At 52.0% G+C, this 15560-nt stretch overlaps 4 protein-coding genes across 10 annotated transcripts in view; all 4 read right to left on the bottom strand.

Annotated features, from left to right (window-relative positions):
• Positions 1 to 1030, bottom strand: part of Dcdc2b (doublecortin domain containing 2B) — a 5553-nt gene extending 4523 nt beyond the window's left edge. For 3 of the 4 annotated variants that reach the window (XM_050151765.1, XM_050151780.1, XM_050151787.1), the window contains exon 1: positions 375 to 1030. In XM_050151765.1, coding sequence (XP_050007722.1) covers positions 375 to 625 — 251 coding nt within the window. In that variant the 5' untranslated portion in view covers positions 626 to 1030. The remainder of the gene's footprint in view (positions 1 to 374) is intronic. The other variant, XM_050151774.1, reaches the window with a different exon arrangement.
• Positions 1031 to 1150: 120 nt separating this feature from the next.
• On the bottom strand, positions 1151 to 4676 carry Iqcc (IQ motif containing C). Of its 3 annotated transcripts, none has more exons than XM_050151820.1 (5): positions 4381 to 4676; positions 3170 to 3313; positions 2736 to 2985; positions 2322 to 2431; positions 1151 to 2226 (listed from the first exon to the last, which is right to left on the bottom strand). In XM_050151820.1, exons 1-5 carry the CDS (start codon positions 4390 to 4392, stop codon positions 1474 to 1476), a joined length of 1269 nt encoding a protein of 422 aa, XP_050007777.1. In that variant the 5' UTR covers positions 4393 to 4676; the 3' UTR covers positions 1151 to 1473. The 3 variants fall into 3 exon arrangements, with proteins under 3 accessions (XP_050007777.1, XP_050007758.1, XP_050007768.1); XM_050151801.1 differs by lacking the exon at positions 4381 to 4676 and adding an exon at positions 3861 to 4046; XM_050151811.1 differs by lacking the exon at positions 4381 to 4676 and adding an exon at positions 3861 to 4046 and having other exon boundaries at positions 2322 to 2428.
• Ccdc28b (coiled-coil domain containing 28B) lies at positions 4138 to 8259 on the bottom strand. 2 transcript variants are annotated; one of them, XM_050151892.1, is made up of 7 exons: positions 8167 to 8257; positions 7825 to 8086; positions 7016 to 7203; positions 5277 to 5443; positions 4976 to 5169; positions 4746 to 4768; positions 4138 to 4326 (listed from the first exon to the last, which is right to left on the bottom strand). In XM_050151892.1, the coding sequence occupies exons 3-7, from the start codon at positions 7177 to 7179 to the stop codon at positions 4272 to 4274; spliced, it is 603 nt and encodes a 200-aa protein (XP_050007849.1). In that variant the 5' UTR covers positions 7180 to 7203; positions 7825 to 8086; positions 8167 to 8257; the 3' UTR covers positions 4138 to 4271. The 2 variants fall into 2 exon arrangements, with proteins under 2 accessions (XP_050007849.1, XP_050007859.1); XM_050151902.1 differs by lacking the exon at positions 7825 to 8086 and having other exon boundaries at positions 8167 to 8259.
• A 2563-nt stretch (positions 8260 to 10822) lies between these two features.
• Positions 10823 to 15560, bottom strand: part of Txlna (taxilin alpha) — a 29807-nt gene continuing 25069 nt past the window's right edge. Inside the window, exons 8-10 of the mRNA XM_050152695.1 lie at positions 15241 to 15333; positions 14499 to 14594; positions 10823 to 14014 (exon numbers count right to left, since the gene is read on the bottom strand). Coding sequence (XP_050008652.1) covers positions 13688 to 14014; positions 14499 to 14594; positions 15241 to 15333 — 516 coding nt within the window. The 3' untranslated portion in view covers positions 10823 to 13687. The remainder of the gene's footprint in view (positions 14015 to 14498; positions 14595 to 15240; positions 15334 to 15560) is intronic.

Below are 15560 nucleotides of genomic sequence, written 5' to 3'. Positions count from 1 at the left end.
CCTGTCTTAAATAACAACAACCACTACCAAGAGTTCCAGGACAGCCAGGGCTACACAGAGAAACCATCTCAGAAGGCAGGCAGCAGTTGGGGGGAAAGTAATTCCTAAACAAAGTTCCACTTGAGAATTGTCCCCACGGGCTGGTCCTGGTTGTGGCGGCACTGGCTTTAGTAACAGAATGCAATCTGAGTCACAGCTCACTTATTAGTTGATCATGTAGACTCAGGCCGGGTTCTCACCACGCTGCTCTTGCAGCACAGCCTGTCCCCAGGCTCCTGGAGAAGCAGCCTGCCTGCTGACTTGGAGCTGAGTACTGGACACACTGCTGCTCCCATGGCCCTCCCCAGGCACTTGGCCAGCCTCAACCCACTCACTGGAGCTTGTGGAATCCTTCAAAGCCAGCAGCCACGTACTGTCCTCCATTCTGCAAGTCAGCCAGCTCAGTGACGGGGTGGCCATCGCAAAGTCTGTAGAGGGCACGGATAGCCAGTGGGGCCTGCACCACTGATGTCACCTCAGAGAGGAAAGCCTCCATGGTGGGGTAGCGGCGTTGGGTCACCACCAGCTGGCGGCCTGGGAAAAAGGGGTCCCCGTTGCGATACACCAGTACTCTCTTGGCTGCCATAGTATATCCTCACTCACAGACACAGAGCGGTTGCCAAGCAACTAAGCCAGGGCTGGGAGCTATGCCAAAGGTGGAGTCCTGCCTTCTTATCCAGGAAGGCTTCAGGCACCTTGGACAAGTGCATTCTCCTGAATGCAGGGTCTCAGATCTGCACTTGATGGGCCTCACATGTGCAGGGTAGATACGATCATATTTTTTCATTTGCTTGCAGAGCTGGGACCAAACCCTGGCCCTTCTATGCTAGGTGAACACTAGTACTGAGCTGTCTGTGCAGCCCAGTCTGCTCACATTACAAAAGGTAGACCTGGGGCTCAGCGGGAGGAAGACGAAGATTCACACACACATCCAATCTTCTCCAGGGCTTGGGCTCCTTCAAATTGAGATCAAGCGTAATCAGTCTGGGGGCTGCTCCCCAAGGAGGATGCTAGCTGTCTTTGGGGATGCTGCGCTGTGTGAGTGGGAGATGACCCAGGTGGACCAGAATCAGTCCTGGTCAGATGCACGAGATAAAAGCAGACAAGCTCATAACCAAGAAAAACTTTTATTCTCCACGATCCTCCCACCTTCCTTACCCCAAGGGAAGGTAAAATTTGGATGAAGTCACAGGCAGAGGCTAAAAGGGCAGGCCCTTCTTTCCCCTGCTGTGCCAGCACAATCCTGCAGCTTGGCCTGACAGCTACCAATGGCCAGGAGCAAGGGCAGGAGACAGAGGTGGAACCAGGTCCCTTAACGCCTTTTCATAGCATCCTCTTTGGGAACCTACTCTCCTGGATCCTCGGGTCTTGCCGGATGGTCCTGTTTTCGTGGACTACTCGTCCTCTGATCCTCTCTTGGGGAAGACAAGATCTTCACCTCCGCAGCAGAGTCCTCTGGTTTGCCCACCCTTCCTCACTAAGCTCACTGGTAGTTCCATGGCTGGAACTCCTAGCACGGGGGTGCTGGCTCTTGGGTGGCTTAGTCCTTCTGAGATCCAGGCTACCATGTTCCAGCCCTGCCGATGTCCCATCCCAAATCACGTGGCCTTCTGAGGTGCTCAAATCATGTGGCCTAGCTCTTTGGCAGTCGGCCTCTCTGTAGCTCGGCTTTCCGGGGTTTGTGTCCACGGTATTTGGATGTCCACAGAGGGGGGGCAGCTGTGTCATGGCCTTTGCAGAACAAGGACTCCAAGACTTGGGGTCCCCAAGGGTCTGATCCTCTAGGAGAGTCAACTGCTGTAGGCAGGTTTCATGAAAGGCCTGTCCTCCGTGATCTGGCCCTTTGATGGCCCTGTCCCCTCTGGCCTGGCTGTCTAATGCTGCAGGCAGCTGCGGTCCAGCCTTTCTGTAGCACAGTTCCCTGCCCTTAGCCCCCACTGTGTCTTTGCCTGTACTGGCTAGTCTGTATGGGGGTTTCTGGGGCTGCGATCTGCCCTTGTGGCAGGAGTCATCCGCAGAGTGTGGCTCTCCTACGGTCCTGTCCATACACAACTGGTCCTTAAGGAGGCAGCTGGATTGCAGCCAGGTCTTCCCACAGGTCTGTCCCCTGTGGTCCAGGCACGCGTCAGGCTTGTCTCTGGTCTGGCTTGCTTCTGGGGATCTCAGTGTTTGCTTGAGAATGAGGTACTGTTCAGAAAGAACAGGAACAAGCTCGCACAGGAATGGCAGCAGGCCCCTCCCCACCCTTGACCTGTTTAGAAAGGTTCTCAGTTAGTGCCTACCTCCTTCCGGCTGTTGATGGCCTGTTGCAGCCACAGCAGCTCCATGGCCAAATGGTTGCGCTGGCCCTGGAGCTCATGTTGTCTCTGGGACAGTCTCAGATCTGTGACTTCTTTGAAGAAAGGAGGAAAAGGAGAATGCCTTGAGGGGTAGACACTGGGAACTAGTCCAGTCCTAGATCCTGGCAGCCTCCATGTTCATCAGGCAGGCAGGGGGAAGGGGTGAGGAAGGGCAGTAACAGACCTCCTCCAAGTTCGTCAGGCAGGGGGAAGGGCAGTACAGCCCTCCCTGTTCATCAGGCAGGGGGAAGGGGTGAGGAAGGGCGGCAACTTATCCTGCACTCTCCTGTGTTTCAGCTGGGAGGCAGAGGCCCAGAGGTCAGGGGCTTGCCCTGATCTAGGCAAAGCGGTACTTACCCGCATTGTCCACCTCGGACACGGAGATATCTCTGGTCTTCTCCTGGCTGGCTCTCCTGTCCTGCTCAGTCTGAAGCCAGGAGCCGTCATCTTGGCAAAGACTTCCTGGTTTTGCTGGGCTCCCTCCTGTCTTCAACACCATCTCCTCCAAGATGACGTCTTTCTCAGAGTCTTTACATGGGAAATGGCTCCAAAGTTTCTGCTCCGGGTTTGGTATTTTCTCTGCTTTCCAGGAGCAATGAGATTTTGCCTTGTGAAAAATCAGAGAGGTATGGGAATCAAAGGGTTAACCCCCCTCAGATGTCTGGAAACCAGTCTAATAGGTAGGGCGAAGGATTGAAGTGTGAGTGATTCTGGCCTTGGGGACACAAGGCAGACACATAGTATAGACCGTTTCCCAGAACCCTGTACCAGAACCCTGGGGTATATACTACCTCTGGGAGAAATATGGGCTTGGGAATCCAGCCCCCAGTCCACCGAAGTGTGCTGAGGTCACCCTCGAGCTCCTGTACAACTGCTTCATACTCAGCTCGAAGGCTCTGGAATTGACGCCGGACCAAGAAGCCCCGGATACAAGCCTAATGTGGAGAAGCAGGGAAAATGCCTCTTAACACTTTTACAAAAGGGGCATCTTGAGCCGGGCGGTGGTGGCGCAAGCCTTTAACCCCAGCACACACACACAAAAGAAAGAAAAGGAAGGAGAAAGAGAAAGAAAAGAAGGAAGGAAAAGAAAAAAGGTATCTTGGCAAACACGCTCGATTTTGTGGTTATTGGCGGCTGGAGAATCGAACCCAGGGCCTTAAACATGCTAGTCAAGCGCTCTACTTCTGAACTACACCCCTAGCTCAAAAGAGAGATGTTTCTTGGAGAGGTCATGGCGGGGCGGGGAGGGGCGCCAGAGAAAACACAGTTATGGGGAAGGGACAGGCAACCTTGGTTTGGAGCTCTGGGAGGTGGAAAGTGCTGGGCTGGACCCTCCCCCTCGCTTTAAGGTTCTTCTAGCTCTTCCGACCCCGCCCCTGCAGGACATTCTTCAGTGCCATGCGGGTAAGGGACGCCACATGACAACTTCATCTTGCCGAAGGTCCCGGTCCCTAACCCGAGGTGCACTTGCTCTATCACGACCTGCAATGCCGACACCCTCTGAAGAATCAGGCCGGAGTCCATTTCGTCGCCAACCGCCCTGTGCTGTGCATCCTCCGCATGCGTGCGCTTGCGCAGTGCACCTTTAGGCTACGCCGCTCTTGAGCAGGCGCAGACACAGGGCCCCGCCCGTCATTTCCAGAGTCACGCACAAGGCTTCTTCCGACCCAACTGTGCACCTCATCCGGTCCCGCCCCGAGCCTTTCTTCTCGACCCAGTGTGCGGCACGGTAAAAGCAAGAAGGACACCGGAAAGGAGCGGCTTTTCCGTTTGTTTAATTCCATCCAGTGCCCCCCACTTCATAGCACCTGGGGGGCTGCGGAACCCTCCCGAGTCCGTAAAAAGTCACAGTTTGAAGGGAAGGAGAGAAGCAGCTAGGCCTGGGTCCGACACCTACGACGCTGGCTGCTCCTCAGGCTCAGCGTTCTCTGCCAAGTGCAGCTTCTGTCTGTGCCAGTCAAGGACTGTAACGCTTTGGACCCCAGTGTTTCCACCTACCTACCTTCCTCCCCATCCCGCACAGGCTGTGTGTGTGTCCAGTGCCACCACACCAGGCCACAGGCTAAGTAAGGATGATTATGAAAAGCTTCAAGGGTAGGAGAACGTCAGCTTCTGAGACTGTAATCGTGCCAGGGCTTGCCTCTGCTTTCTGAAGGAGGGCCACCACTCGTGATGCCATTTTCTCTTAGCAGTCAGGAAATTCTACATTCCTCTCACATGCGGAGAGCTTGTGGCTAACTCTGAGTCAGGATTGCAGGAGATGGGAATGGATGGGAATGTTTGCTATGTGTGCACACGCCCAGAGGGAGGCAGGATTTCTCCCCCTGCTGAGACTCACGACCCTACCAAGCCCCTTGGAAAGGATACATGGAATTGCTAAGATCTTCTAGCTGTCAATAGAGAGAAAAGGAGGTTTCTGTCAGGAGGGGACCCAGAACAAACGCGGATACTCAGGGGAAGCCCTATTAGTGGATCTGGAGGAACTCGCAGATCTTGGGTTCATGTACCCCCAGACTTTCACTGGGAGAGTTGGGAACCTGTGCCCTCTCCACCCTTGGTACCCCCCAGGATCCCAAACAGTCAGTTTTATGACCCACATTGCTAAGCAGCTGGTCCAGGTTTCGGTCAGCCATTGTCTTCTTCTGCTCCTCAGGCAAGCCCTCTGTGACCCCATCATCTTCCTCGTCCTCGTCCTCCTCCTCCCCACACACGTCCAGGCTGAAGTGCAGTCTGGCCAACTTCTCCTGCATCTCCCGCACGTGCTCCAGCTGCTCTAAGGAGCATTCCTTCCCTGGACAACTCCTGAGTTTAGGAGCCAGCCTGGGACCCTAGCCCCAGGAGGTCTCCAGACTAGGACCTCCAGCACCATCCACAGAACTCCCCTGCCCCTGGACTTACCAAAGGCCTGCAGGCGACCCGAATGGAAGTCATTGAGCAGGTTCAGCAGCCCCCCCTCCATCTCGTAGACATCGGTCACTTCAGTCAGGAAGGAGTGTTGCAGGGGCGTGCCTGCAGAGCCGCCCCCACCTCCAGCCAGCACCGGGCGGCATTTCTCCTTGCCTACTCTGGGTGAAGTGGACATGACCATGGTCATGGGTGTTGGGAACGGCCAGGCACGCCCACATCTCTGGTGCCATGTCTCTCTGTACTACTTCATCTGCCCAGCCCACTCACCAACACAAATGGATGTCTGTTCTGAGGTCTTGCCCTGAGCAGTGGGATGGGGAGAGGGAAAGGAGCTAAGGAAGGAGAGGAAGGAAGAGGACAGAAAGTCTGTTTCCGTGGTGCTGCAGCCGGAGCTGTGCCTGCAAGGAGATGGACCCAGCCTCCTGTCTGAGAGCCCACGTAGCTCCTAGGACTCTGGGTGGGTCACTCAGCCTTGGCCTTCCTTTTTTTTTTACTGCCAGCAAAGCACCTCCCACCAAAAAATTTTCCTGCTCTCTTTCCAAAACTGTTGTGAATTTTCCATCTCCTGGCAGGCGTGGCTCTGGCTGCAGCAGGGTAATATATTCTGCTCCCCAGAGTAACAGTGAACACTCCAGTCAGCCAGGCCTGCCTTCCTCTCCTGCTGCATCCCCTACTATCCAAGTAGCCCTGAGCTTCAGCTACAGCTTCGATAGCCACCCTGGCCCATGCTGGACGGGCAGATGGTACAGACGTCCACAGGAGCACGGCTTTTATAGAATGCTAGGGAAAGGAACACACCACACCGTATTCACGGGAACAAACGGGGACAACTATACTGTAGGATCCAAATTCTTTTTTTGTTTTGTTCTTTTCAGTCAGGGTCTCACTACACAGCCTTGGCTGGTCTGGAATTCACTGTGTAGACCAGGCTGGCCTCATAGAGATCTACCAGCCTCTGCCACCCAGTGCGAGGATTCAAGTTATGTGCCACCCATGACGGGTGTGGTGGCACATGCTTTTAATTCTCGCACTTGGGAGGCAGAAGCCAGATCTCTCTGAGTTTGAGGTCAGACTGGACTACAAAGCAAGTTCCAGGATAGCCAGGGCTACAAAAAGAAACCTTGTCTCAAAAAGAATAATAATAACATAAAAAGAATTGAGCAGAGAACTTAAATAGGCTAGGGAGGTCGCTCCGTGGTAGAGCGCTTGCTTCGCATGCCCAATATCTTGAGGTCAATTCCCCAGCATCTCTAAGATGAAATAAAAGGGGACAAATGGCCAGGCAGTGGTGGTGCACACCTTTAGTCCCAGCACTTGGGAGGCAGAGGCAGGTGGATCTCTGTGAGTTTGAGGCTGATAGGGGGACAAATCTTTGCGGAGGGGAGGCGTTTATTCAGCACTCCTGGAGCCTTCCAGCAATAATGTCTTTGTTTTCATGCCCTGCAAGCTTTTCAGCTCTGAATGTTCTTCCCTGTCAGGGAGTCCAGCATCTTCCTCTGCAGAGATACAGCCCCACTCTGTGTGGTCTCAGTGTCTCCCTGCTTTCTCTCTGTGCATCCGAGAGCAAGCTCTGGGTCTCAATCCCCACCCCACCCCCATGAACGTGGAGCCAGTACACACGAAGGCATCAATTACCGTGTGGCAGCTAATGTCTGGGGTCCTCCTTCCCATAGTGCTCAGCCCATAGCTGAGGGTCCTGCATTCTTGCCGAACACCCTTCTTGTACTCACCTCTTGAACTTGGTTCGCTGCTTGGGTGATGGCAGATGAGGGAGTCCCAGGGCTAAGGAGCCACTGTGGCTGGTTGGCACAGGAACTCTCCGCAGTGTGCCTGAGGCCTGGGCTGGTTGGGCCAGGCAGGGCTTAGGACTCCTCTTCTTCTTTTTGTCATCCATTGGGTGCTTGATTGGACCTCAGGCCTGGGAAGGAAGATGAGGAGAGGGCCAAACCGCCCCTTCACTCAGTGCTCTTCAGAACTGACAAGAACTTGTTCCTGTCCAGCAGTCAGGAGCTCTGTCCTTTTGTCTGTACAGGGCCCAATGCCAGCCTGTTGCTGGACAATAGCTATGCATCTGAAGGACCTTCCAAGGCTACTCAATGCCCTTTCCTTCCCAAGAACCCCATGGGCCTGCCTGAGAGGGCTGGAGTGGACCCATCTTGCTGTTTTCCTGCCACTGCGGCCTACAAGCCTGGGGCTGGAGAGGTGGCCGTGACTAGGGGAGCCAACTGAGGATCGGGTGTCTTAACGAGGCCCCGCTCTGTAGGAAATATGACCAAGGTAAGGTGGGGCACCGGGGAAGGCTCTAGTGTCAACCTGTCCACCACGGTGACTAGGAATGATTGACTCACAGCCTCACCTCCCTTAGATACCGGCATTTCTCTTCCACTTCAACTGCAAATACCAGGGGTGCCTAGGAGGTCCCTGGGACAGCTTCTAGCCTTTTCCAGTGAGAGTCTCTGGGGCTGGCTCTCCACTGATGTCTCCAACTATGGCCGGCACAGTTTAGCCTCGCTCTCATGCAGCCCTACCGCCTAGGCACCTGGTCTGCTGGGGCCTTCTCCATGGGGTCCCGGTCCAAGATGCTGTCAAAAAGCTGTTGCTTCACTCCTGAGATGGCGATGATGGCGTAGGAGCATACACATTTATGTCAGCAGCATAGACTAGCTGGGTAGCATCAGTGGGGCTGGGGCGGGGCAGAAGGGAGACAACTTCTGTCTTCCCTTGCAACAGTGTGAGCCAGTAAGTGACCGTGCTCAGCCTGGGAGGCTGTGTCCAAGGAATCACGCAATTCTGAACCTTGGCTTCAAAAAAAAGCATCAGGTGCGTTACCCTACCCCCTTCTGCATCACTCCCTTCCCACATCCCTTGGGGAGCCACTGACCTGGAGGCTTGGGGTCTGGAGTGGGGGAACGGTGCTTCTCTGTAATCTCCCTCTTCGCAGCCAGGAACTAGAGCTGGTGGGAGCTAAGCTGGCTGGCTGGAGGTGATTTGCATTTAAAGAGAAAGTAGCCCTCTTCGGTTCACTGGGAGCCGAACCGGGAAGAATCCTCGTGTTGACTCTCACCGTATGAACTAAGCATACTCTCTTAGATATGTATTTAAAATACTGTTTCTCGTCACGTTTGGAGGGAACCCCTTACAAAATGGTGGTGGCTTTGTGTGCAGGATGGGGGTGATGGGAATAAATGAATGCGTGGGTATAGGCAACATATAAAAATTAGGCAGCAGCCTCCAGAAGAAATAAAGACAGCCAAGTATCAAAGTGCCCTGTTAGATTTTTATGTACATTTAATCTTTATAGTCCTAAAATATAATTGTTATTCCAACTTTATTGAAAATAACCAATCGTCACTCATTCCTGGGCCACATAGCATCCAGACAGTCCTAGCTGGTGTTGAAGTGTTGAAGAACCAACGGGATCTCTTCTCACCTATGTAGGGAGAACCAGAGCAGTAGGAGACCTGGCCACCTGAGCTCCTGAAAGAGCCTGACCCAGAAGCGTTGATTGATCGTAGTGCCGGCCAGGAGGGAGGCTCCATCACTGCTGCGCTATTTATAGACCTGGCAGAGGTCCTGGCTCAGTCCTCCAGAGCAGCATCCAACACCACAGGAGAGTAGCACCCTAGCCAGGCTGCCCAGACCTGGGAAACACATCCATCTTCCCCTTTCCCTGAGATGACAGCAGGCTGTCCTGACCTGGGCTGGCTGCTGGGGACCCAGGCATGTTGTTTCTGCCAACACTGAATGTTTCCCAGGTAATTTAGACACCCAAACCACTCTAGGAAGGGACAGTATTTCCAGACTTCTGAACACCGAGGGCAAGAAAGAGGGGGACAATGGAGATGGAGAGGTTTCAGGCCCATCACATTGGCAGAGGATCAGAAGCACCTCTGTGGTCCCCACCTTCAGCCCCCTCCCGAGGGGCCAGAAGCTTCAGCAGAGCTGCTTTGCTTGGAAGAAGAGGAGAATCTTTGGGATCAATGTGGCGTACATGGAGTACTAGTCTACCATCTCTGACTAGAGCGGCCAAAGAAAGAGCCTCCTGTGCCCTACCCATGTACTGGCTAACGAAGCCCCTATAGTGCCAGGATGCTGAGCATCTCCATCTTTTCTGCCTAAACCTAGAGAGGAAAGATGCTGGGTGATGCCACCTTTAGGTTCTCTCCTTCAGGAAAGCAGCTGAATTAAGGAACCCAGAAGCCCTTATGCATTCCCCTGATGAAGGCCAATGTCACAGTAGGCAGTCAATGGTATAGACCTTACTCAGCTGTTTTAAACCTTCCTTCAGTAGGCCTAGTTCAAACTTCCTAAGGTGACACCTAAACCCCAGGCATAAAGCTCACCTCTTCCCCCATCCTCTCGAGCACCTTGGAAAACATTCACAGGGAACCCTTTTTACTTTTTTTTTTTGTTTTGTTTTTTCGAGACAGGGTTTCTCTGTAGCTTTTGGTGCCTGTCCCAGAACTAGCTCTTGTAGACCAGGCTGGCCGCTAACTCAGATCTGCCTGCCTCTGCCTCCTGAGTGCTGGGATTAAAGGCTTGCGCCACCACGACCCAGCTCCCTTTTTACTTTTCTGAGACAAGGTCTCATTAGCCATGGCTGGGCTGAAACTTAGAATCTGTAGACCAGGATGGCCTTGAACTCAACAAGATATCTGCCTGCCCCATCTCTGGGATTAAAGACATGTTCTACCGTGGCAGGCACAACTAACAATTTTTTTTTTTGAGTCAGGGTTTCAAAAAAACAGACAGCCCTGGCTGTTCTGGAACTCATTTTGTAGACCAGGCTAGCCTTGAACTCACATAGATCTGCCTGCCTCTGTCTCCCAAGTGCTGGGATTAAAGTTATGCACCGCCATTGCCCAGTTTTTCTTTTGGGGTTCAACTGTTAAATATGGTCATTAAACTTGTCCTTTTCAATGCCTTCCCTACTTAAAAAAAAACCACCCCTTTACTACCAATTACTTAAAAAGTGACATGTATGCATTATATGCAAGCATGTGTGAAGTTGTGCTTTGGGAGCAAAGGATAACGTGAAGAACTCTCTCCGTGTGGGTCCTAGTGAGCCATCCGGCACCTATCCTTCACCCCTTTTTCTGTGAGACAAGGTATCACAATGGCACCCTGAAATACTGCATACAGACCCTCCTGCCTTTCTCTTTAAAGTGTTGTGACTAAGGGCACACCCATCTCTTGAGACAGAGTTTCAGTATATAACCCTAGGTGATGTAGCCCAAGGTAGCCTGGAATTCACAGCAATCACGCCTTTTCCTTGATGGGCTTACAGGTGTGCACCAAACCTTACTGAAATTTTTTTTTTTACTTAAAAGTCCTTTGATGTTATTTCTATACCAAGAGCAGTTCAAACAATCTGTCAGGGTCCTAAACTTGTGGCCAGTAGAAGACAGGACATTCTGGAATATGCAGGATGCCAGGACACTGTTATGGCCACTTGGCTGATCCAGACAAGTCTATAACAACAGAGAGGACTAGGTGGATCCAGAAACATCAAATGATCCAATCAGCAGAGATACAAATAAGGCAACAGACTATTTAATGTGGTGTAAAATACATCGATATCAAGTCCCTGGCTGTTGTCAATACGAAAAGTAGACTTGGAAGGAAAAAAAATCTACAAGAAAAAGAAAATCCTGTCAGCACAACCTCAAACAAGTGTGGGTAGCAGAGGAAAGCAATTATGGGGACAGAGGTGGCCCTCTTATCCCAAGCTGGTCAAGAGGGGCAACCAGGTGCCTGGTGACCCACCCGTGCTACTAAGGCGGGAGGGCTGGGGCAGCACTCAGCAGGCCTCAGCCTCCCTGCAGACACCCGGGCAGCTCCACTGGCCTCTGGTCAGCCCTCAGTAGAGCTAACAAGGTGGGGACCAGGGAGAGTTAAATAACCATCTTTACAGAAACAACATTCTCACACAAAGTGCCTGAGCTCTGCCCATGGTCCAAAAACCAAATGAAAAACAAAGATTTAAAAAAAAAAAGTGCTTCTGACATGGTATACATGAAGATTTCAGCTGGACAAGGACCTAAATATTGGCATAGCCAAGGGCCCTGGGCTCTAAGTCTTATCCACTGTGGTCCTCTAGAAAAAAAGCTAACAATCTTATAAACCAACACAGATCTTGGTCCTAAAATGAGGTCACGTGCTCGGGGCTCACCCATGTGAGGAGGTACTGGCCTCACTCACAGACAGGCCACCTCCCTGCAGCTGGCCCAGGCTCCTGGGCTGACTTTGGAAAGCAGAGCAGCTGTAGTGACTGTTAAGGTTTGGTCAGCGGAGGGGAGGGAAGAAGTGATTACCATCTAGATATTGTCCTGGGTGCCTAGAAATGGAGCCTACAGCCAAGGTTCTACAGATACATTATGGCCTCTTAGCCGACCATGCCGAGACCCGACAGCTGGAACCCCTGCATGGGCTGTAAGAGGTAGCTGAAGTGAGGCAGGCCAATTCTATGGGCCACAGGACCAACAGCTCAGATCTTGGCCTGACATAAGAGCTGTGAGGCCTTACAGGAGCAGGGAGAATACTGATTTCCAAGGGGAAAAATCCTTGGGAAAATCTCACCACCATCAGACCCCAGCTGGAGATGGCACAGCCTCAACACTCCCACAGCTGGGCACCCTGAGTGAATCATGTGCCAGGGTGGTGAGTCTTGAAGTGGGAGTGCCTGGCGTGGGGAGAGGGGCACTGATTTGCAGTTTCTGGTCTTGAACACATGATTATAAGCAGTAATGTTCTAGGTACTTTTGGTTTCTGACGAGGAGTCCTGCTTCTTAGCCCAGACTGGTCTGAAGTTGAGCCTCTTGTCGAGCTCTGGAATTACAGACACACCGACACACCCAACTCAATTCTGAATGTGTACGTGTGGGCTGAGCGGCTGCTAGTCATGAAAGATGAAGGAACTTACAGGATAATGCAACAGTTGAAATACAACAAGAAGCAAAAACTCATTCAATCTTGGCCTATGGCTCACTTAGATCACAGAAGCTGTTAGCTTCCAAGTACTGTTGATCCAGGGAACTGCTGTGCAACCTGGCTAACACACTGGCAGGTGCGCAACAAGAACCTCAGCACAGAGCCGCCACTTGAACACAGGTGTGAGCGGCATTAGGAGGGAAGGCAAACAATTCCCTGCAGCTATTGGGTTCCTGGGATCAGTCTGCTGTTAGAAGTAACTCTTGACCTGCTAGACACCTGAAGATCTGGCAGCAGGAGGTGAAATCCCAAGGACTCACTTTTTGGCCAAGAGGTGCTAGGAATGGCATCAGACTGTCCTCAAAAATCACTCATCTGAGCTGGGGTGAGGGGGCGGGAGAAAAAAAAAAGCCCATAAGCCAAGGGCCATCTGGATCTGGGGTCCAGCAATGGCGGCATGGAGATGGTGATGAATTAGTGGTGGCCTCCCAGGCTGAAACCCTAGGCAAGTTTGTGGCAAGGCCATCATCCTTTCTCTTAGTGATCTTAACTTCCCAACAGGACACCTCAACAGTAACATGGCAAAGGACCCTGGTAGGGTTGCTCCGAATGGGGCACTTGGAGGCCAGGCACCTGGGACCATCGCTAGTGTATCCCTTACCCTTTGAAGATCTTTAATACAAACTCTTATGCAAAACAAAACTACAATAAAACCTCCAAAAAGAATCCTTTGGGTGACCTTATGTCAATCTTTTGTGCAGGCTAGAGGCACCTGTGAATGATAAGGCTACTGAGAACTGAGAAGCAACATTGGCCTGGACGTGGCACTACCAGAGGGCAGGGAACTGGTAGCCTGAAGGGGCTCCTTCCCACACAGTCTCCCCCTGCCCCACCAGTTTTCTTGTCTTAGGCAGGAGGAAGCTCAAGGACCAGTTGTTTCCTACAAAGGCTCTGCCCAGGAACATCATTCCCAGGTCAAGAGAAGCAACAGAACCTCTAGGGGAGTGACAAGAGCCCAAACTGCCCAAGTTCTGCTTACAAAAGAGAAGAGTCCAGGCCTGGGTATTTCCACTCGTCATGAGCTCTGCAAAGGGCTGAAGGGTCTGAGTCTCAAAATCAGGCAGGAAAATGTTCAAGTCGTCGGACCTGCTGGCTTACAGGGATGGCAGCTTCAGATGAAATCTCTAAGACTCTTCAGTGTAGAGCCACCAGCTTCATCTGCACACCCCACCCTTGATGAAAGCTCACTGTACACCTATAGGTGTTAACTATGGAACCGCGTGAGGTCTCGCACACCTGCCTCATCCACATAAGTAAGACTAACTCACAATTTAAAAATTGCAAAGTGTCCAATGCCCTCCAGGTCAGAACACCTTGGCTTCAGCACTGAGCCGCTCAGTGTGGGAGCCTTGTATGGACCAGGCCTGACCGGGCTGCTGCTCCCTTCCCAGCACGCCCAAGCACCATGAGCTCTAGGCGGTGGCAGAGGTGGACTGCCGGGGCCCTGTCTGGCCTGCTGTTTCTGTGCTTGGTGCTCCAGGGCAGCCAGGAACTTCTGTGGCCCTTGGGGAGCTGGATGGTTGAGCCCCAGAACTCTCAACACCCTGTTCCTTAGAGGTAGTGGCAGCCTCCGGCCTCCGCTCAGTGCCAATGTCAGTGAGGGAGCTCTGGGCACCAGCAGTCAGGTCCTGTACCCTCTTGTTCAGGTCATTGCGTTCTGTCTGCAGTGCTCGGCACAGCTTCTCCAGTCGTTGGATTTTCACCTGCAGACCTTCCAGCTCTTTGTCCCGGAGAGTTTTCTAGGTAGAGAAATGGAGCACCCAGTAAGACACTCATTTCAAGTTTAGGCAACTGAAAATCAAGAGCTGGCCCCTGTAGTAAGCAGCCCTAACTTAGTGTCAGACAATGTATCCCCCTTCACCTACCTACCAGACATCCTAGGCAAAGCACTTGCATAGTGAAACTGTATCATCTGTTAAACAATGCTGAACAATATCAGGTCTCTAACCTGGTTTGCAGCTGCTGCACCAAGTCAGTGTCTGACTTATAGATTGCAAGCCACAGTCACAACCCTGGGATTCTCGGCATGTGAACCACATCAACCATTAAACAGTACCCACTATTTGCTGATTCTTCAGCTGTCTGTACTGGGAGCTAGCCTGGGTGCCCGCTGCTAAGGGCAGAAGCCAGCATTATCACTGCACTTGGATGAAAACGACTGGAAATGTAATTCCAGTTCATGTGTACAGTGTCACTGCCCCCAGACCATCGCCTTCCACCCACCTCTTCAGCCATCTCAAGCAGGGCCTTATTGCTGCTCTCCCACCGGGATCGATACATGGTGGTTTCTTTCTCCAGCTTCTTGATCTTCTTTGTCATCTGTTACATGATAGATGGAAGGAAAAGGTCAGAGTTGAGCTGTCTGGACATCTGAAGGAAACATTACATCTGTGCCAACTGGGAGCCTCAAGTTAAGCCACTGAGGGGCTGATAAGAATGCTTAGGAAGTAAAGGAGGAGCCAGCTGCCAAACCGGATGATCTGAGTTCCATGCCTGAAACCCACAGAATCTGCAAATTGTCCTTGGACCTCCATACATATTCTATGATGTATGCATACAACATACGTATACATACCCACCCATAATTTAGTTCATACACATGCAGGGTGGATCTAAGTCCAAGACCAGCCTGGTCTAAAAAGAGAGAAATAGAGTGCCACCACTGCCCGGCACTCTACTACTTTTAAATTCCAGCATTAATGCTGGGTGGTGGTGGCGTACACATTTAATCCCAGCAATCGGGAGGCAGAGGCAGGTGGAACTCTGGGAGTTCGAGGCCAGCCTAGTCTACAAGAGGTTCCAGGATAGGCTCCAAAGCTACAGAGAAACCCTGTCTCAAAAACCAACCAACAACAACAACAAAATTCCAACATTAATGGAACAGCCTCTGTGAGGTGCCCAAAGATAGTTCTGAACTAAGTGGCTTGGGTCTCCAGTTGGGGAGGCCTGAACCCTCCATGATTACCTTTTCCATTTCCTGTTTGAAGGTGGTGAACACTTCGCTGCTTTTGGAAAGTGTATTCTGGAACTCTTCAAACTTCTCTGTGTACAGGGCAAGCTGGGTGAGGGAAGCAGAGCTCATGTGAGCCTAGACTTCTCTGAAGGCACCTCTAGGCAACATTTATTTAATTCAAGTATTTCTTTGGTCCACTGACAAAGCTGTTCTACTGAGATACCATTTCCTAGTAAAACACGAAAGCCGTGCACAGCAAGGATGTGTTCCAACGTGTAAAACTGAAAAATGCCGGGTAGTGGCAGCACACACCTTTAATCCCAGCACTTGGG

This window comes from Alexandromys fortis, unplaced genomic scaffold (genome assembly GCF_014885135.2).
Source record: "Alexandromys fortis isolate MF-2015 unplaced genomic scaffold, M_Fortis_MF-2015_v1.1 scaffold_26, whole genome shotgun sequence".
Lineage (NCBI taxonomy): Eukaryota > Metazoa > Chordata > Mammalia > Rodentia > Cricetidae > Alexandromys > Alexandromys fortis.
The sequence above is the reverse complement of the archived record's forward strand: the minus strand, read 5'-3'. Positions and strand labels throughout refer to the sequence as shown.